The following is a 20,650-nucleotide window of genomic DNA, read 5'->3' as shown; positions in this document are numbered from 1 at the left end:
CTGACTTATGGAGTGCTTAACTGAATCAAACCTTCCGTTTTAAAATACCTGTGTAAGTTGAGTCGCATGCTAGTTAACTATAGCTAGCATAGCTAGATAGAATCCGATTACACTGGCTAGCTAGATTACACTGGCTTACACAGCTAGCTAGCTACACTAATTACAGCACGTTGGACATTGGCTTTCTAGAATAATGCCGTGACTAAAGAGAGACTAGAGCACACAAATTGGGTTTGAAACGGATTATGCTGCTAAGTGCGTGGATGATTGCCAGTCAGTTCTAGTTGCTATACTACAGTGCTACAGAGCATTTCCAGTGAAGGGACATAATGCTTGCTCGGCTCCGTATGATTCAACCAAGATTGCATGACTTATGACAACATTATAATTTGCTAACGTGGTATACTAGCAGCTAGCTATAGAGCTGAGCAGTCCCGCCCACGCCTCTCCCGATGTGGACCCAGGAAGTAAATCTAAGACATTGATTTTCCTATTGAGGTTTTTTCAGTCACCCTCTATGAGGATACCATGTATTTTATAGACTAACTTCTAACATATCTGCGATAAGAAAAGGCATACTATTGTATACACACCACTGCGTTTAAATACATTTTAAAACATATCTTTACCGGAGTTTGAGCAAACGCACTACACTACCCAGCATCCCCCGGGCCATCGGTTGTTCTCGCGCGCAGTAGCTTTTGGTCGTCTGTGGTAAGCGCGGCGCCTCTGGTAAGGTTAGCCCAACAGTCAAAATGTCGAAGCCAACAGTGGCAATGCTGATGGCGCTTTACGAAAAATAGACAAAAAGCATCAGCAAAGGCGAAAATCACTATCAGTCTGGCCATGTAGAGAGTGTTAGCTAGAGTGAGGCACAGATTACAGGGAATGTCAGGGTGAGTTGGAGGAAGAACAGGATCTACAAAGTATTGGTAATTTGATTAGCTAGTATTTTATAGCTAGCTAGCTAACGTTAGCTAGCTAGTGCTATCTCATAATTAATTAATGATAAGGTATTTACTAGCTATTGTTATAGCTAGCTGGTGATTTGACTAACTGTGATTATACGGTTTTAATAAGGACACATTTGATTGTTGTACCAGTGATTAATGTGTTAGCTAACGTTAGCGAACACTAGCTACTACAAAGCTTAGCAGTGTCGCCCAGTTAGGTGATGTGGAGGTGATACTGTGATCAGCCATGAACACAATTTTACCATCTCTGGCATTTTTGTTCATCCTTTCATGGTTGCGCTTTTTTCTACCATAGGTCTCACTTGGTGAGAAGAAAATACTTTCTTCCTCCTGTGACTGTCCCCATGGATAATATAAGTGCAGCCATGTAGCTGCACTCATCATTTGGGCAATCCACAACCTCGGCTCTACAGACACCGAGTGCCAGTGGAAAAAACCCAGCACCCCAAAGGAGGTTCAGTTGGTAGCCAAAATATATCCTCAAAGCGAGTCCATCTACAACCCCCTGTCCAGGGATGTGACAGAAGAGGACCGTGCCTGGTTGAAGTCAGCTCTAGCCCACAGGCACAACAGAATCAGTTGGCTTCTTTCTCCTGAGCCTGAAGACACAAGCCAGCCAATTCCTTCTGTGCAGGAGCTGGTGAGTAATTTTGGTGCCCAGCGTGTGGGGGCTGTGCTTGCCAGTATGTGTGTGACAGAGGAGCAGTGGACCACCATCCAGACACAGACCGTGGGCCAGGGCCGGAACATTCTGTGGCAGAAGTACAGGCAGGGTCGACTGACAGCCAGCAAATTCGGTGCCGTCCTGCGATGCAAGCATGCCACACAGTCCTTCATCAGCCAGCGTTTGCACTCAAGATCTTTGGATGGAGTGAAGGCAATCAACTGGAAGCTCACCAACGAGACCGAGGGTGTCAAAGTATTCCAGGAAGACTACAATGTGGAGGTGTGAGTCGTGGCACTACTTGAGGTGAAATGCCCCTGTTAGCACAGGAACAACACCATCGCAGAGGCTGGACAAGATCCATCCTTCCATCTTGCCATCTCTTGCCATGGAACCTACATGGCAAGAGACGGCAAGGACATGGACATGGGCAAGGACATGGACAATAAACAAGGGGTGGATCAGGATCTGCTTCAATTAGGTCCTCAGAATTTTAACAATCAGAAGTGGGCCTTACAAAAGGTTGAGAATCCCTGGTGTAATGTAATAGTCTGTTGCAAATAAATCATGTTTAGAATTTAAAGCATGCCCCGAATTAATGGGTACCTCGGAGCCAATAAAGCAGAAATGTGTTTCTGAGCTAATATCTTCGTTATTTCTCTTAGGGGCTACGCGGAAAAACCCAGTCACAAGGGGAACCAGTGAGGAGGCCCTGCAGCAGGAGGCTACCAAGTACCTGAAGGGGGCGTCAGACATGGAGGGTGGCTGGAGGCAGCGCAAGAGGCTAGCAGAATCACTCCCTAGTCCCACAGCAACTCAAAATACTGAACTGCTTAGCAGCACCTGGTTCCATGGCCCCAGACACTGGGCTAACTGTGATGTAAAACAAGTCTGCAAGTTGTTTTGTTTTTTTAAGGAAATGTACTTTCTCTGTTCTTTCTCTGGTCTGTTTTGCAGATTAATTAACTGTGTCAAACTGATTTCAGAAACTGGGTGACCAATTAAGTGACCAATTACAAGTCCCATTGATATACTAGACTGCTTACTGTTATGTTTCTCTGTGCATGCAACTCTGTGTTTTGTTTTCTGCTTCTCCTGTTCTCGGTCCCACTCCCAGATTCCTGAGTGGATCCAGTTATAATTAATATAATTAAAAGCATTTTAATAAATATGAGCATTGTGATTTGTCATTTGTGTTTGTCACTGGATGTTATAGCTATGTAAACATGTGGTTACCTGGTGGTGCTATGTCAGTTATTGAATTTATGTGCAGTAATTGAACATGAAATACTCCTGTTTTGAAATTATCCCTACAGGCTATACTTTGCATGTATTTACCACCTCAAGCTACACTGACGCGGCTGTGAACGCGGCCTCTACGCAAGTATTTTTATTCTGCGCGTTGTGTCAGCGCCTTGTGTCAGCGCCCTTATCGGTTTGTGTGAAATAGCACTTGCGCTCGCATAAAGTTACAAATTTCTGCACGACACACGTTGCTACGCAAGGACACGTCAACGTCACCTTGCGTAGCCTTGCGTAGCTCGCGCTAGCGTAGCTTGTGTTGACTATAAATGGGCCCTTACGATGTATCTTCAGACGCCCACTAAGGGATAGTCTGGGAAACAATCAGACGCCAAGGTATACCTTAAGAAGCGCCGTAGATCGCCAAGGTACATCGTATCTGGGAAACGCGGCCCAGAGCTGTGAAATCTCGCTGAGAGGAGAAAACGGCATGTCGGTGTTTGTTGTCTCTTCAGCTCGTGTTTCGCCAGCTCCTTTGAAGACACTTTAACATCGGTAGTCATGCGAGAACACCACGGCGCGTTCCCTCTCGGAGAGAAACACTCTGCACACTGCTCTCGCTGACATTCTGCCATCGGCTTCATATGCTGTGTGAGAGCCTGCAGCCAGAGAGCACCGATGGAAAGAGTTGGCGAGAAGCTGCGAGGGAAAGAAACGGAGGTCTGGGAAAGGCTAGAGATGCGTGCCGTTTGTTGGAGTCCAGCAGTGAGGCGCATCATAGCTAACGTCCTTGTGATGTAGGGCCTGGAATAACAGAGGCATAAAATAACACAGACTGCCCTGTGGACCGTGGCTGTCACTCTCTCTCTCTCTCTCTCTCTCTCTCACTCTCTCTCTCTCTCTCTCTCTCTCTCTCTCTCTTCCTTTTTGCTGCCCAGGGGAGTGAATGGTACACTTCTCTCTCTCTCTCTCTCTCTCTCTCTCTCTCTCTCTCTCTCTCTCTCTCTCTCTCTCTTCCTTTTTGCTGCCCAGGGGAGTGAATGGTACACTTCTCTCTCTCGCTCTCTCTCTTTCTCTCTCTCTCTCTCTCTCTCTGCTCTGGCTGTGGAGGAGTGACTGTAGGGTGCACGCGTGCCGGCGGCAGGGACGACTGGAAAAGGCTTCTCCGCCTTCCGCCGTCCAGAGTGACAGAGAGGATCATGGGAGCAGGCAGCAGCAGGCAGCAGGTAGCGGTGCGAGCGTGGCGGCGTGCGAGCAGGTAGCAGCGGGGGCAGAGAGGGCAGATGGAAACAGAAGGAGGGGTAGAGAGGGACGAGCAAGTGGAGGAAGGATAGAAAATGACCTCGTTCCATCTCTGTTTGTCTTGATTGTTTGAACATACACTGGTCAGCGTGGCAGAGCTTTGGGAGAGACATTATGGGGTTGTAGAGATCTTCCTAAAGAGGGGTGTACAGCAGGCCTTTATTAGCGTCACATCCCATTACTCCCTGCTCCGAGGAGGGGCTGGTCAATGACACTCGTCCAATCCCAGTGTCCTCTCTGCCTCCCTCCTCCATCCGGACACAGCTAATCCTCCCTGACATCTTGCACCGAAAGGGCCTTCACACAGAGCCCCCCCCCCACACCGCCTTGAAAACAATCCACCCCCCTCTCCCCAATCTCTATCCTTCCATCCCTGCGTCCGTTCTCTCTCTCCCTCCCACCTTCTCTCCCCCCTGTAATTTATCCCATTCCTTTCCTCCTTTCTGTCTCTCATTCTTTCTCTCTCATTCTCTCCTCTCCATCTATCTCTGTCAGACAGCCTGTCTTGTATCTCCCTCTGTCCATCCCTTCTCTCTCTCTCTCTCTCTCTCTCTCTCTCTCCCTCTCCATTGGGGTAAATCGCTCCTTTGTTGATGAGTATCAGTAAATAGACGCTGCAATCTCAGATTGGTGCATTCGGTGCTTCTCCTCAAGCAGTCCTCATCCGTTCTAAATAGCCATTATATTCTGTGGATTTATGATTATCTTCTGCGCTGCTGCTGTGGACTTTAGTGAAGTCAGGAGGGTCTTTATCTCGGAGCCCACCTTTACAGATCCACAGAGTCCTGGTGGGGGGTAAACACGCTTATTCAGACCCCCCCTCCCCCGGCTGATCCTATCACGTCCAATCAGATCCCTGATCCTATCACGTCCAATCAGATTTCTGCTTCGAGAGAAGACGTAAGATGATGGCGTTGATGATAGATTTCTTTCATGTTTGCCCCGGAAGACAATTCTATAAACGCCTATTTCAGACAAATAAGAAAAATAAACACTGAAATTATGTTGCTTTTGCACTTTTGATAAATGTACCATTTAGCATATTAGGGGTGCAATAATTCTCTTGAGGCAAGTGAATACAAAAAATCCCATTTATTATTTAAATGTATTCAACAATTCCAAAAGATAAAATTAGATTGACAAACATACAGTACTGTAGCATAGATTTAATTTACAAGCTGTTTGTTCTTCTCATCATCTCTATAGAGGCTCATCTCCCTACATGAAGCAAGCTCACCAGCTGCAGCACAGGATAACTCGCTCTGGAAATAACCATGTAGCACGGCACATGCTAAAATGCAAACACTCACAGATATACACACACACATACTCACATACACTCATGACTGCATGCACGCACGCACGCACACACACACACACACACACACACTCACAAAACACAGACACGCACGCATTGTAATAGGCCAAGTCACTCACCCAATCAATTTCATTCTCAAGCAAGCTGTCAGCCCGCCATGTAGAGTAAATATTACCATAATGCCTCTGTGTCAGTGAATATATGCAGCTAATGAACGGATGACATCCAGTGAATCCTCAGAGCCAGTGAAAGAGAAAATCTGACTCCTTAACTGTGCCATAACTTAAACTTTAACACACTCTCTCTCTCTCTCTCTCTCTCTCTCTCTCTCTCTCTCTCTCTCACTCTCTCTCTCTCTCTCACTCTCTCTCTCTCTCTCTCTCACTCTCTCTCTCTCCCTCTCTCTCTCTCTCTCTCTCTCTCTCCCTCTCTCTCTCTCTCTCTCTCTCTCCCGTTTTAAATGGTTTCACCACACCAGAATGTTAGAGGTCAGAGCTATAAAGTAAAGGAAACTGCTTTTCTTAAAATAGGCTGCCTCAGAATCTGAATATTGGCATCGCATAACCAGGAGAGGGTAGCTACATAAAAACTAGAACATCTAATATCGCATCTATCGTCAGCCCACACAGCTCTTCTCCCGTGGACAAACATGAGCAGACGAGGGTAAATCTGTGATGTTTTCTCTGTAGACACGAAGGGAAAATGGAGTACGGTATTGTTTTGTGTTGAGTCGGACATCAAACACCAGTGTGTCTACGGCTGTAGAAAATTAACGTTATGTGATACCATACCACAGTCCACTGTCTGCTCCAAAGGACTTTTAATTTCTCCATCAGATGGCAACCAACCTGCATCACAGTCCACCTCATCCCATCCTCTCAAAAACACGGGTACCATATTCTCACAGGGGACACATATTTTTTTAATATCCTCTTTTGTGTAGATATGATATTTATCTTGGCAAAAGTAAAATACTTGATATTCTAAGGAAGCACACAGAACAACAATAAGAAGAATTTCAGTCAACCGAGTCCATTGACAGTTTCAGATGAGCAGTGTGGAGAGAGTTAAGGAGGCTGGATGGTCTTTCTGGGGGCTGTGTTTCTGTGTGGTGCGCTGACGAGGAATATTCTGAAAGCAGGGAACATCTCACAGGTTGGAATGTGGAGATGAGTTAAAACCACCACCCTCCCTAATTTCAGACCCCCACCCCCACCCCTTGTCCACCCCTTGTCCCAGTCCGATTAGTTGGTGTCTCCCAGCACTCGCACCCAGACGGGGGAACTTTAACTGATTTGTGTATATGGAGAGATGTAATGATTGAGACAATCAGGAAACTTGAAAGCATTCCCGGCCTTGAAACCCTCTCTCTCTCTCTCTCCCTCTCTCTCTCCCTCTCTCTCTCTCTTTCACTCTCTCTCTCCCTCTCTCTCTCCCTCTCTCTCTCTCCCCCTCACTCTCTCTCAGTCCCATGTCTCTGTGCGGTCCCCGGCGCGTCGTCTCAGTCAGCGTAGAGGATGAAGCCGGAGAAGGTGCTGTACTTGTTGTTGTTGCCCCCGTGCGCCTTGCCCCCGTCCAGTTTGATGTAGACCTCGTCGCCGGCGTCCAGATGCAGGATGACGCTGTTGGAGGCGTAGTCGTAGTTCTGGTCCGCGTCCTGGGCGATGGCGCTGGCCCGCACCTGTCAGAGAGAAGGGCAGAAGAGAGTCAGTTTCCAAACTCTAACAAAATGGGCAAAGACATTTGTTCCAATCTCTTAACATTATTCCTCTTGTTTATTTGGGACTTGCTTCAAGCCCATTAAGTCAAAGTCAATCTTATTTATGTAGCATATGTTCATACGAGCAAATGTAGCACACAGAGCTGCTTTACAGAATAAGAAAAGATACAGTACATACAAATATAGTTTATTAGTACTGTAAATGGTATACAAAATAAGAAAATAAAACAGAACAGATAATATATGATATAATAGGGGATTGTATACAAGAATATGAGAGGTTATGATGTAATTCCGTATTTGAAGAGTAAATATCATGAAATGTTGTTTGAAAACCAACACAATGACTCCATTGTCAGCAGGTTGTTGTATTTCCTGTGTATTTCCTGCGTATTTCCTGTGTATTTCCTGTGTATTTCCTGTGTATTTCCTGGGTATTTCCTGTGGATTTCCTGTGGATTTCCTGTGGATTTCCTGTGCTCAAACCCTTGTCAGTATTGTTCACCTGAGTGGCTCCTGTCCCTGGTGAACTGTCCTCTCTATTGGAAAATTACAATGAAACATATCAAGAACTTAAAAATACAGTGCTGAAAAATGGAACTGATTGACTGACTGAATTATCTTTTGGAGGTCTTGTGTGTGTGTGTGTGTGTGTGTGTGTGTGTGTGTGTGTGTGTGTGTGTGTTAGTGTGAGTGAGTATTTGTGTGTGTGTGTGTGTGTGTGCGCGCACGCGCGCGTGTGTGTGCGTGTGTGTGTGTGTGTGCGTGTGTGTGTGCATGCAAGCCTGGCTGCATACAGTAACTTCACATTTGGAGCAGGTTCCAGTGACCTCTTGTCTGGCTAATTAAGAGCTCCATCTGAAACATTTCTCTTTGCTCTGGAAAGTGCAGCGTGGGCTTCATTGTGGAACTGACACTAAAACAGAAATAATGTGTGTATGCGCAGTCTCACACAACGATACGAGATGAGCACTCAGGGTCAGTGTGTGGGAATGTTTATACAGTTTGAAATAATATAAAAATCCTCAGTCCCCTGGAGAAGAAGAAGAGTATTTTTTTCCTCAACAAATATAAATGTACACAACATCCTAGGGGTCATCACAGCATATGAAGAAGTTATGTCTATTTTAAGTGTTGACAAATGGCACAACAGTTTCCATAACCCACAATGGGACTGGGTTTGCACAGTGCCAAACAAACGAGTCCATATTTCCTTTATCGTCTGGGCAGAGCCCCAGATCTGGGCTTTTTAAGGGAGTGCCGATAAGCCAGGACAGGTGGCATGGAGAAGGCAGAATTAATTGTCCGATTTAACCATTAAATTCAGCAATCTTATTGATACACATCAGAGACCTCCTCCAAACAGACCAGAGCCAGAACGCAGTCCCACCCCCGTAACTGAGAGAGGCTGTCTGTCTGTCTGTCTGTCTGTCTGTCTGTCTGTCTGTCTGTCTGTGGGACAGGGCTGGAGGGCAGACAATCAATCAATCAATCAATCAATCAATCAAAGCTTTATTTGTATAGCGCATTTCATACCCAAAAGCAACACAATGCGCTTTACAGAGAACAAGGGAGGTGGGCATACGACCCACCCCTACATATTCCAGAGGGAAGCAAATAAACAGTTTCACCCGGGGGCCAGATAAGTGAGCTGTAAAAATTCTTCCCTGACCCCTCTCAACAAGGCGATCGAGCTTCTGGGGAGACACTCAAGGGTTTGTGCTTCGCTTCCCTCTTACTGTATTGCATATTGATATAGCAGATCTTCTTTATATAAATAAAAAAAATAAAATGAATAAAATAAAATAAAAATAATATATATACATATATATAATATACACGTATACATACAGAGTATACGGTACATACAGATACATTGTGCTCCTCTCAAACATGCCTGCAGTCAGATTATGAATGTTTCAGTAAACAAATTATTACAACTCACAGCATGGCATGCAATCCACATCATGTGGAAGGGAAGATGATGACTATATATTCATAATTTGACTGGCATGGATGTACGAGCAGTATAAACTGAACAATACTGAAGTAATGACAGCCATGGACAGGGAGAAACTTAACCTTGGAACAGACAACAGGCATGGTAATTAAAACGCTTCACTCAAAGTGATCTGACTGCAGAGGTGTTTTCCATTTGGGTAGTTTTATTGATGCGACACATCATTTGAAATCTGTTTAAACTGGCCTGAGACATGAGTAACTTTGAATTACCACCAATCCACCAATCTCTAGTGAACACTCCATCTCCATCATAATGATGAATGCCAGAGGAGAGACAATCACTTTCCCGTAATGTCTCCCTGAGACCAAACTATGCCCTGTCATGTAGTAATGCAACACTGGGACCAGAACAGTGCGGTTTTTCCCTGGTGATGAGGGGCTATTTGGTATGCAATGCAGAGATCTTAACATCAGCGAGGCAGGATGGGCGGACTACATCTGCCGTGCGGAGTGGGAGGCAAACACCTCCAGACTCTGTGATTTCATCCTGGCCGCCGGTCCTTCCCCTACTGGGATGGACCTACCCAGACCGGCGTGGGTGGAGCTTAATCGTCTCCGGACCGGCGTCCGACGCTTCCGCTCATCGATGCACAGATGGGGCCTGGCATCCTGTGCGGCGTGCGAGTGTGGCGCCGAGGAACAAACCGCAGACCACGTCACCCATGACTGCCCGATATATCGGACACCCAACAGAATGCGTGGCCTGACAGTTGTGGATGACGAAACGGTGACATTGCTCCTGGAGGTGTGCCCGGATATATAGCCCGGGTGACCCCAACACCCAGGCTCGGGGTGGTAAAAGGATAGCCCCTCGGCCCCGAGCCTGGGGGAGAGTGAAACATCTACACCCAAACGAAGAAGAAGAAGGGATTCTCCCCATGGTACCTCTGGTTTGAGCTACGCTACGCTAGAAGCTAAGCTAGGACGTTTCATGGCTGTTTTTTTTCCCCATGTTACGGGAACGTTACAGTCTGGTGTTCATGTTATGTCTAGATAGCTCTGACGGCAGTGCCTTAATGTAGCTATAGTAACTAGCATATTTAAAAAGGGGGGGTACTTAAGTGTACGGTGGTGTCCAGCAGTTCGGTGCTTTCCCGTCCCAAACCTTTAGCTGGTCCCATTAAGGTTTTCACCCCATGGTACCTCCGGTTATGTCTTCCCCTGCCTGCATGCCTACAGATGTGACAACCACCAGACTCACCGTTGGGAGAGAGAGGCTTGCCAGTTGCTATGTGCTTGCTTCGGCTGGGACCTATGAGACTGGAGGTCGCCCTCTGCCTGGGGCTGTTCGGGCAGACTCTACGAGAGGCGGGAACACGTCGGTCGCCCTGTTTTAATGGAGTGTCTGTGACATTAACGCGGCAGCGACTTGGTCATCACCATCTCCGCTATCTTTTGTCCATGTCATCTGTCTCTGTGGCCTCGTCTGCGCTGGGCACAACTTCCAGCGGGAGTCAGCATCGGACATGATGGGTCTTTTGGCCTGGGGGCGGGACGGTCGGGTGAGCGGCGGTCTGTCTCTGTCCCTTTTGGGTCCGGGTGAGGCTTGGACGGGTTCTGTAACGGTGCGTAACTGGTCCCGGTCCGGCTCTCTCCTCACGGGCCTTTACTTGTCCTCAGCTGGGATGAGCTGAGTGTGGCGGGGAAGGGCCAGTGCTTGGGTTGGACCAACCTTCGTTATGGTCATTACCTTTGGCTTGCCATCTAGCTGGACGGTTTTTCTTGTTAACGGGCTCAGCAAGAGTGTATGGTGCGGTCGTGTAGCTCCGCTTATGCCAATCAGGAGCGTGCCCTGTGGGGTGGAGCGCCACGAAATAGAACGATGGTTACGCATCATAACCCTAGTTCTGAACCCTAGAGTGAAGCCCCACAGGGTGCAGACTTTGCGGAACCCCAGTCTGCTCTGTGAAAGTTTCGTCTAGGAGCAGATGTGCGGTCTCAGTGCACTTTTATAGGGGTGCACCGGTTCTAATTAGTCGCAGGTGCGTCTATGTTCTATTTCTTCAGTCAGCATAGCTAGCTACGATTGGTTAAGCCAATAAGGAGCTTGCCCTGTAGGCTCCAGTCATAGAACTAGGGTTAAAATATCAATAGATACAGTATCAGAATAAGCAGGGCTGTCAAGTTTGACCAAAAACTTGGAGTGAGATTTATCCCCTTCCCCGTTAATTTTATTGTCGGGCGAGTTGTTGACTTGGGGATTGATCATTTTTATTGTGATTGTCGCTCGAGTTGTTGACGGGGACGGGGGACTTTTGCCCTGAATTCTGCACCTTTGGTCGTGAGGCGGGGTTCGTTCGATCCACCCGATCCCCCCCTGGCTACGGGCCTGTAGTATGTACTGTAGGGGTTGATCATTTCTCCGCGTGAGAATTGTTATGTGTGGCGTGTGAGCGTGAGAAGAGGCTGAAATGCGTGTGTCTCACGCTCAATGCGTTAGACTTGCCAGCCCTGAGAATAAGGAAGTGAGAAAGTGAAGCCATGGCGCAGTGATACACAATGATATAGATATTGGAGGACAGAGAACAAAATCAAAGGATACAGATCAAACATACTATCCTATAACATCAGTCATCTTATTAGAGGAGGGCACCTGAGCCAGAGACAATGACTCTCACCCCGGAGAGTTCTGGAAATCTCTGCGATGCTGAGGTCAGCCTTAAAGGCTCAGGGTAAAATATTGGTACAATACATCTTCAGCACTTCTTTTTCATTGTTTGTCCTCCTAATTAAATCTAGCAAAGCTCATATCGATGTGCAAACAAAGCCTCCTATTCTGATCCTGCCAGGCTACCATCCACTGCATATTAATATGAGATGATTCGCCTTGAGCACACAAAGTCAAAACTTTTATTTGAGGGCTGCTGGGGCCCCTTGGGGTGGGGGACATGGGCTCAGGGGGGGTTGTTTGTGATTTTCAGGAAAGATTTTTGAAATATTTGTTTTATTGTTCGCATAGAACCCAGATAGAACCTGATAGGACTTTCTTTTATTTTGTTTGGTTGTGTTACAAGGTGACAAAATTAATTCAAACTGCAAACAAGGTTTTAATAAGATAAAATAATTTTCATTATTTCAATTCTAGCTTCTCATATGAAAAAGGTGGGTACTACTATGGGGGCTCTATCCCTCCCTCCCACCCTCAATCATCTCCTTGTAGCTGATGTGTGGCGATTTCTTTAGCGTCTGAACTGACAGCGCAACACCCAGGTGGGTGGAGGATGTACTGTACAATAGTTGTGGATGAGGTGAGAAACTTTCTCTGCGATGCCTCTGATTGTATAATAGTGTGTGGGGAGTTGAGCTCCATAGATAGAACTGCGTAGCGTGCCTGAGTGTCCAAGGAGGATTAAAGATGACAACACTTACATCTCTAATATACCGCTAACGTGAGAGCACGACAGGTTCTTGCCTATTGACTGTCACTGTTACTTAGCGGATTCCGATTACTTTTGCGGAGTTGAGAATCACACTTGTTTCCACTGACATTTTAGATTATCCTCAGCTCGCAGCTGCAGTCAGCGGCATTGTGTCCTGGTCTTAAAACGTCAAGATATTCTTTGTGATGAGTGAGAATATGACTGACTTCTGTCTGTTGTTGGAGGAGCCACGGGAAAGCCCGTAATACTAATGTCCCTCGTTCTGCTGCGCCGGCGTTCTCTCCGGCGCTGTGAGAGGCGCTGTCAGCGGGAGTGACAAGGACAGATCTGGGTGGAGGGCAGCTCCGGCATGACGTCTCTCTGACAGGCGCTCGCTGGCATGCGATTAAGCCTCCATTTTAGATCCGCCAGTTGTTTAGTCGGTCGTCTTTAAAACCGAGTACAACGGCTAATTGGGTTTCAACGTCCTAGCCGTGAGCCGCATGTCTGATCGTGTCTCTGCCACCTTGTTGTCACGGCGTGTTAGTTTTAGTCCTTCACTAAAGACATGTACACACACGAGCGTTCACTCACACACTTAGTTATCACACACACACGCACACACACAGACGGGGTTGTCATGGTATCAAACAGCTCAGCCACTGTACTTTCTTCTGTTATCTCCTTTGTGGAGGGATCCTGATTATGAACATGATAGGTTGTTGAGAAAAAAAGAAATGCTAACCTGAGAGGCAGTGGCAGCGATCTGTATCCAACTTTGTGGGGGGGACATTTACATTGACCTTTTGAGAGTATTTTTTTGGGGGGGCATCTTCCTACACGGCTGTATGGTCATTTGAACGCCACTACCCCAATCTAAATATTGGAGGGGACAATTTTAATGATCTCAAATATTGGTGGGGACAGGATCCCTGACCCTGCCAAGAGGCACCATTTGTCTAAACTCAGAAATTCTTTAACAAATAACAAATAAATCCCACCCACTGTTGGAACCTCCAGGGCCCCGTTTCTGTGAATACAAATGGAATTTTTAGCTGAGCTTCTTTCAGCCTGACATTGTTCAAGTAGCCTAATGCTAAACCTGGGGTGCGTTCAAATTCAGCGAACATAGCGAACGTTAGCGAACTATTTTCCGTTTGCTTTGTATTCGCCGCAAACGTTTGCTAACAGTCTGGAGAGGTAGTTCGCCAGTAACGGAACAAGGATCACAATGGACCCAGGCTTACTGGAGATGTGCTCCCATGGGGATTGTTGCATTTATGCGAACTATTTGGAACGTTCATTAAAAGCCGTTCAAATGTGACCGTTTGGAGAAAACATGTTTGCCTCTGTTTTTTTTTTTTTACGCCGCCCTGGTGTCAACTAGGGCTGAGTATCGATTCAAATTTCAAGAATCGATTCGATTCCGATTCACAAGGTGCAGAATCGATTATCACGATTCGATTCCATTCGATTCAATATCGATTCGGTTAGTGTTACTAAAACCTGTTTTTTTTTTAGCTGTAACCTTAATTACATGACTGCCAAGTTATGCAGCACATCAATACTAGGGCTGGGTATCAATACTGATTTCCAAAAATGAATGAATGAATGAATCATTGAATGAATTAATGAACTATTAATTCCTTCATTTATTCATTCATTCATTAAATAAAAGATCAATTTTGGGATTCATGAATCGATTCTGAAGCATTTGATTCAGAATCGATTCAGAATCGATGAATCGATTTTTCTTTCAACCCAGCCCTAGTGTCAACGTGAACCAAAGCCCGTCATCCTGGAGGCGAAACAACTTGATTTGACGCTTCATATCACAAGTAACTACAACAGAAACCACAGAGCAAATGGTGCTCCTCTAACAGGGATGGGCAGCACAGGTTTGTCCAAGGTAGGGAACGGGGGAGGAGATGAGAGACTCAACTCTGACCTGCGTCCCGGCCGCTCTCGCTCGCTCGTCTCTGGCTCCCCGCGGCCAGTCTGTCACCGTGAACAGAGCTCCTGTCTGCCTCAGCCCACAGCGCTGGGTCACACACCATCACTCTGCATCCCTGCATTGGGAGAGAACCGGGCTGGCAGCCTGGACCCGGGGTGTCTAACGGTACCAGGCTATTCTCTCTCCCATCCTGACACTTAGGGGCGTTCATAGTTTCAGAAGCATTAAATAGCATCGTGAGGCATTCTGAGGTGGGCAGAGCTGTAAAAAATAAAATATCCCTAATGAGTCACTGGCTGTTGTTCCGAGTCTTGAGGGACAGGCAGGTTGGGTGCACAGTTTTTCTGCGGCGTATGTTTTTCACAAAGTGTTATATTCATCATCTCTGGCTGAGGGGAGGATTGTTGATGTATCCATTTACCCATAATTCAATTTGGGAGATTATTAAACACACAGCAGCAATTTGCCGGTCTGTGAGCCATTTAGCACCACGGACCTGATGTTTCACCGTGAACTGCGAGAGGAGGGTTGAGGGTATCGGTGTGGAGGGAATTGGGAGAGATGGAGAAAGAGAGAACGGGGGGGAGAGAGAGAGATGTTTACATAAAAGCCGGCCCGGGGCGCACTCCCAATCCCCCGTACGCCGTCTCATTATAACGAAGGAACCTTGCGAGTCAACACCAATGTCAACACCGGAGCCACAGCTGAAAACTCACAGCCTATTTTAGGCCGTATTGTTTTGGCTTCACAGTGCGTGATGCGCCTGAGCCCTTATATTCATAAACTAGTCAATCGGAGATGACAGCAGGGATGCTAGGTTGACTGCTCTCGACAGCATGTGAAGAGCAGACGGTAGACAGGTCGTACAGATGCTATGATGAGAAGCAAAGGGAGTGTGGTTTTTACCCACACAGAATAGTTTTTAAACTTTACTGAGGAATTATATTTCTCTCAGACATGGCTGTCAGTGACAGGCTGATGTCATGTTGACATTTCCAATCTGTGTGGTATTTCCTGACCACATGGTTTCATATAATAGCCCTACCACACCTAATTAGGCCTGCTCTAATGTTACGCTCGGCAGAGTGTCAAATCCAATGTCCAATTACACACAGGATCAAGGCCAAAGGTCGGGCCTTGCTACCTCTCCAGCTGATTATAGAGTTTCATAGAGCACATCACAGCAGAGAGAACAGGGGCTGGCAGATTCTGATTGGGTTACACACACACACACACACACGCACGCACACACACTCACACACACACACACACACACACACACACACACACACACACAGTGGGATCGATACCCAGGGCTGAGGGCATCTCTTCCTATCCCAGATGCCCGTGTCTGGTCTAGACAGAGTCTCTCTGTGTTCCTGCGCGCGCACACACACACACACACACACACACACACACACACACACACACACAGAGGCCCCTCAGTGATGAAACTGACAGACAGAGAATGAGGATATTAGGGCTAATTGATTCTTGCACCATAATACCCAGTTCTTAGGCATTCTTCTCTATGTGTGTTCTATGACGGAGCGGTTCTATTTCCTGTGTCAGCTCTGGATGAGGAAGTGTTATTTTGCAGACAAGAGAGCTGTCAGGCTAGCAGATCTGAGGGTGGAAACGCCATTTCACTGCATGAGACAAAAAGCAAAAGATTTAGATCGTAAATACATTTGGCAACGAAGTGGGCACCATATCTATTTGAAAGTGCCATCAACACTTGGTTTCGGCGCCTTTAATTACGCTAATTATATTTTTTCCGTCCTCCATATTTCAGAGCCAGTTTCATTAATCAAACGCGGGGAACACGGCAGGCCCGTGTCCAGATGGCTGTTCTTCTTCCATGTGTTGTGTAGATTGGCTCCACATGTTGAATACCCCACATGGGCCACACCTGGACGCGCACCAGCAGAGTGATCACATCTTGCACTCGTGTGCACGGGAGCCTGAGCGGCCTTCAGACATGTCTGAGTAGGAGGAGACCGGCGGGGATGGAGGTACGAGGGGGGGACGTTACACGTAGACACCAGCTTCGCTATGGCAACCTCACATCAGCGACCCCCCCCCCCACCCCCCCACCCGGGGGGATAAAATAAACCGCTTTTTTAATGTTGCTTTGAACCTTGGTTAATACGCCCGGCTAATGTGTGATGTTGTTTTTAAGCTTTGGTTTGCGGCATTGTGAAGTTTCAGGGACAAGAAGAAAAGCATGCTGGGATGCGCCAAGCCTTTGTGCCGAAGACTTGGACCGTAGTTCCGCTCATCAAAAGCTAAACCCCGAGTTTTCCTTCATGAGGAGAACTTTACAACTACAGTACGGGTTTATGCTTTGGCTCCGATATGCACAGCACAAGCGCATCGTACACTGTGGATACATGGAGTGTGTTTTGGAAATCTCCTTCAGTGAACAGTTGAAGAGAGCAGAGGAGAGCTAGAGGGCAGTGCACAGAGAGGGGGGCGGCTGTGTGTGTGTGTGTGTGTGTGGCGGGGGGATGGGGGGGGGGCAGTATTTGCTGGGGTTGAGCCATGTTCACGGAGGACGCTAGCGCTTATTAAAGAAGGAGAAAGAGTGATTATTCACCAAGGCCCTCTTGAGAGAGTGACGCTCAAGCCATTGCTTTTAATTAACTCTGAAACGGTTTTGTGGATTAATAACAATATTAAGCAGGGAACTGAAAGAGGGAGCGTACACAAACACATTCTGGATCTGGTTCAAGGTTTTTAATTACAATTAGATAGACTGGCAAAATGCTCTACTGTCTTCCCTGTTTGCTGCTCCTCCTCCTTCTGTCGTATATAAACGGACGTCTTTACTGTCTCCGCCTGTCTTCAGAGGACAGGTCCAACTCAGAGACGTGAGACATCCGATGGAGGAGATAAGGATTGTTTGAAAGAACAAATGAAGAAGCCAATGAGAGGGGTGGGGGGGGTGGAGAGCAGAGAAAGTGCACTGTGCTGAAAATAGTATTTCTATTCACTTGCTTACCAAAAAAAAAGAGCGAAAATCTTTGTTGTGGCTTGAAATGTGTCAAGGTGCTGGGGACAGTTGGGATCCTTCTTCTAATGCAATTCAGCAAGCCAGAAGACAGGGAGGGAGAGGGAGAGAGGGGGTAAAAAAGCATCCCAGGTCTGTTGACGTCCGACGGGGACTTCTAAGAACCGCGGAGGTGATGGAGAGGATGCGATGTCGCCACCGCAGGGGCCCGGGAACCCGCTGTTCCGCTAAGGCCAAAAGGATGATAAAAGACCAGCATTGTCTTCAATTCCCTACGCTCCCGAGATGCTGAGTCCCAGCTCCGCGCCTCCCGGACCCCTAAATGAGCCGAGGGACGCGCGGACGCCTCTGCCGGACTACCGGTCTCTCCGCGCGCACTTCATCACTGACACAGCACAAGTTAGCCCCACATTTATAACCATTCACACTCATTTACACGCAGGCGCGGGCGCTGGGAGCCCTTTAGGTCTGCCAAACCGCGCATCCCCACGTTCCCACAAACACAGCGAAATACCGCAGCGCCCTTGGTACTCGGTGTGTGAGCAGCACATTCCCCCATAAGTTCAAGAGAGGGGGAGGGTGGGTGGGGGGGAGGGGGGTGTGGCCTGTAGGGAGGGAGAGAGAGAAGGCATGTTTCATTAGGCAAGCACTTACCACTTTATAAACATTACCCAGGTCTCTGGAGATGCTGGCTGACTGTGTCTTAACTTACTGTAAGTGCCTCCACACGCTCCTCTGGGGGGAACAATGAAGTGAGAACAGAAGGTGCTTTATGGGAACATATGTTCTCCCGCGCCTATTATGTATCAACACTTTTACACCACCACCCATAAACGTTACTGCGGATTGAGTTGTTATAGAGAGAGATTGAGAGAGAGAGAGAGAGGGGGGGGGAGAGAGAGGGACCTTCACAGAGCTCTCTCTCTCTCCTTGTGTTTGCTGCGTGGGAAGTTTGACTACTTTGCGAGGTCAAAGGAGTTAAACTCTGAGATGTCTAGGTGGAGCGAGGGCTTGCAAGTTTGCAACTGTAACGAACAGAAAGATAGAGATGAGGTGGTTTAGGTGCAGGGCTGTCGGAGAAATGGACGCCAAAATGATGTGGATCATGAGGATGTCCTCTTGGTCAAAGGCGAGCCACATGAGGGTGGGAGAGAGAGGACTGCGGCTCCATCCCCTCTGGATTCACAAAGGCTTCCTGTCCCTTTCATGGTCTCCATGGATACAGATGATGTCAGAACTCCTCCGTTAACACTGTTCCATTTTGTTTAGATTTTCTTTACTTTTCTCCTTTTATTAAAGCTTGGATTTTGGTTTCAGGACGATTCGGTTCCATGTCACTAATATTATGCGAAGATTTATACCACTAAAATAAAACGGTGTGAGGGGTCCGTGGTGGCGTAGCGGTCGGAGCCTCAGGTTCAGATGTAGCTGCCCCCTGGGACTGAGGGGGGGTAGTTTAACGTCTGGTGTGGGGGTCACAGTCACGGGGCTTGAGAGGGTCGGGTAGCTGGTGGTCAGGTAGTTGGTGGTCAGGTAACTCTCTCTCTCTCTCTCTCTCTCTCTCTCTCTCTCTCTCTCTCTTCCGGATTGCTGACCGCGGGGTTGTGCGACGGACCCTCCACAGCAGCGACAGGGACAATTGGACAGTAATGTCGCGTGTGATTGGCTACCAAATTGTGTGAAAAATTGATCAAATCTGAAATACTACTACTAATAATAATAATAGTAATAATACTACTACTACTAATAATAATAATAATAATAATTAAACAATCTGATAAAAGAGAAGCTGACATTTACATCAACATTCTATTTGATCTATTCTCTGATCTTTATCTAGTCCTGCAGGCCATGCCCTGAGGCCAGACTGACACCTCCAGAGTTGCCGTAGAAGCCGGGCCTTACCCACAAGGCCACTCTCTCAGTCCCAGTCAGACAGATGGAGGATCTGAACCTCAGACAGCGCGGCTGCTACCGCCCTAATGTGATTTATCTCCCTTAAGCCGTCTTCAGAGGACTTGGTTGCCCCGGTAACGTTGTGGCCTAGTATAAGTGGACGATGGAGAAGTCATGACCACAGCAACCAAACATCCAGATCTCTTAACAATTCAATAGGCCTATACAATTATATAAATCTCAATCTCAGAGAGAAACTTCGAAGTTAGAATGAGTTTATTGCATGGTAATGTAAGCCCTATACTTAGGCCTACTGTAGGCTACATAGAATAAAATTAGATATAGATATATAGCCTATCTTTAGATTAATGGGTCATAGGCCTACTCCTGACCTATTGAAGAGTTTTAAAAGATTTGCTGCAAAATCAACAGAAAACTGAGCCAGCAGAAAAATGCTGCCTCACAAAATGTTAATTAGGCCTATTTTAAATGGTGACATGGCGAAGGCCGACTGTAGGCCTAGCGTATAGTACAATAGGCCTAGTTGAACAATACAAACGATGTCTTCTAGTCTATACCATCCCGTGTAAGACGGTTACAGCTGATAATGCACTGGATTAGCATAGCCTATTCTAGAAGCAGGACGTGTGAATTAACCTATATGAATATGATGTGGTCATATGAATACAGTTGGCTATGAACGACCAACATGAGCTAAGCCTGTTCCATACGTTTTGTTGTTTTAAGTTAACTGGGAGAGGGACACACGAGAGGAAAAGAAGATGCCCGAACTGAATTTCTACAACATTGAAATGAAGACACACACCACTCTCTTGCTCACTTATAAACACGTTCAATGAAAGGCGGCTCAATTTATTGTTGAGTAAATAAGCACATTTTAACACGAATGCTTTTAGCCTCTGCTGACTCCGGGCTGAGCTTCTGCTCTTGTCTGAAACCCGTGCGAGTTGATCTTACTCGAGCTACCTGCGTGCGCTCTCCGGGCACAATAGTCCATTTTCATCCCCGCCAAGTGATGCATCAAAAAGCCGAAAATATACCCTTTTAGCCTCGAAGCAAAGGCAAACGACTCCTCATCCTCTCCTCACGACATATGTCTCTTATGCAGTTATCCAAGTGGATAATCTCAGCAAGTGGAATTATAATAATTCAGTTTTGTTGAGTT

At 46.9% G+C, this 20,650-nt stretch overlaps 1 protein-coding gene across 1 annotated transcript in view; it reads right to left on the bottom strand.

Moving 5' to 3' along the window:
* Positions 1-7,001: 7,001 nt before the first annotated feature.
* c1ql1l2 (complement component 1, q subcomponent-like 1-like 2) overlaps positions 7,002-20,650 on the bottom strand; it is a gene marked incomplete at its 3' end in the record, with an annotated part of 15,389 nt that continues 1,740 nt past the window's right edge. Inside the window, exon 2 of the mRNA XM_084448328.1 lies at positions 7,002-7,181. Coding sequence (XP_084304454.1) covers positions 7,002-7,181 — 180 coding nt within the window. The remainder of the gene's footprint in view (positions 7,182-20,650) is intronic.

Source organism: Borostomias antarcticus (genome assembly GCF_949987555.1).
Source record: "Borostomias antarcticus genome assembly, chromosome: 14".
Taxonomy (NCBI): Eukaryota; Metazoa; Chordata; class Actinopteri; order Stomiiformes; family Stomiidae; genus Borostomias; species Borostomias antarcticus.
Note: the sequence above shows the minus strand (reverse complement) of the source record. Positions and strands in the feature narration are given on the sequence as shown.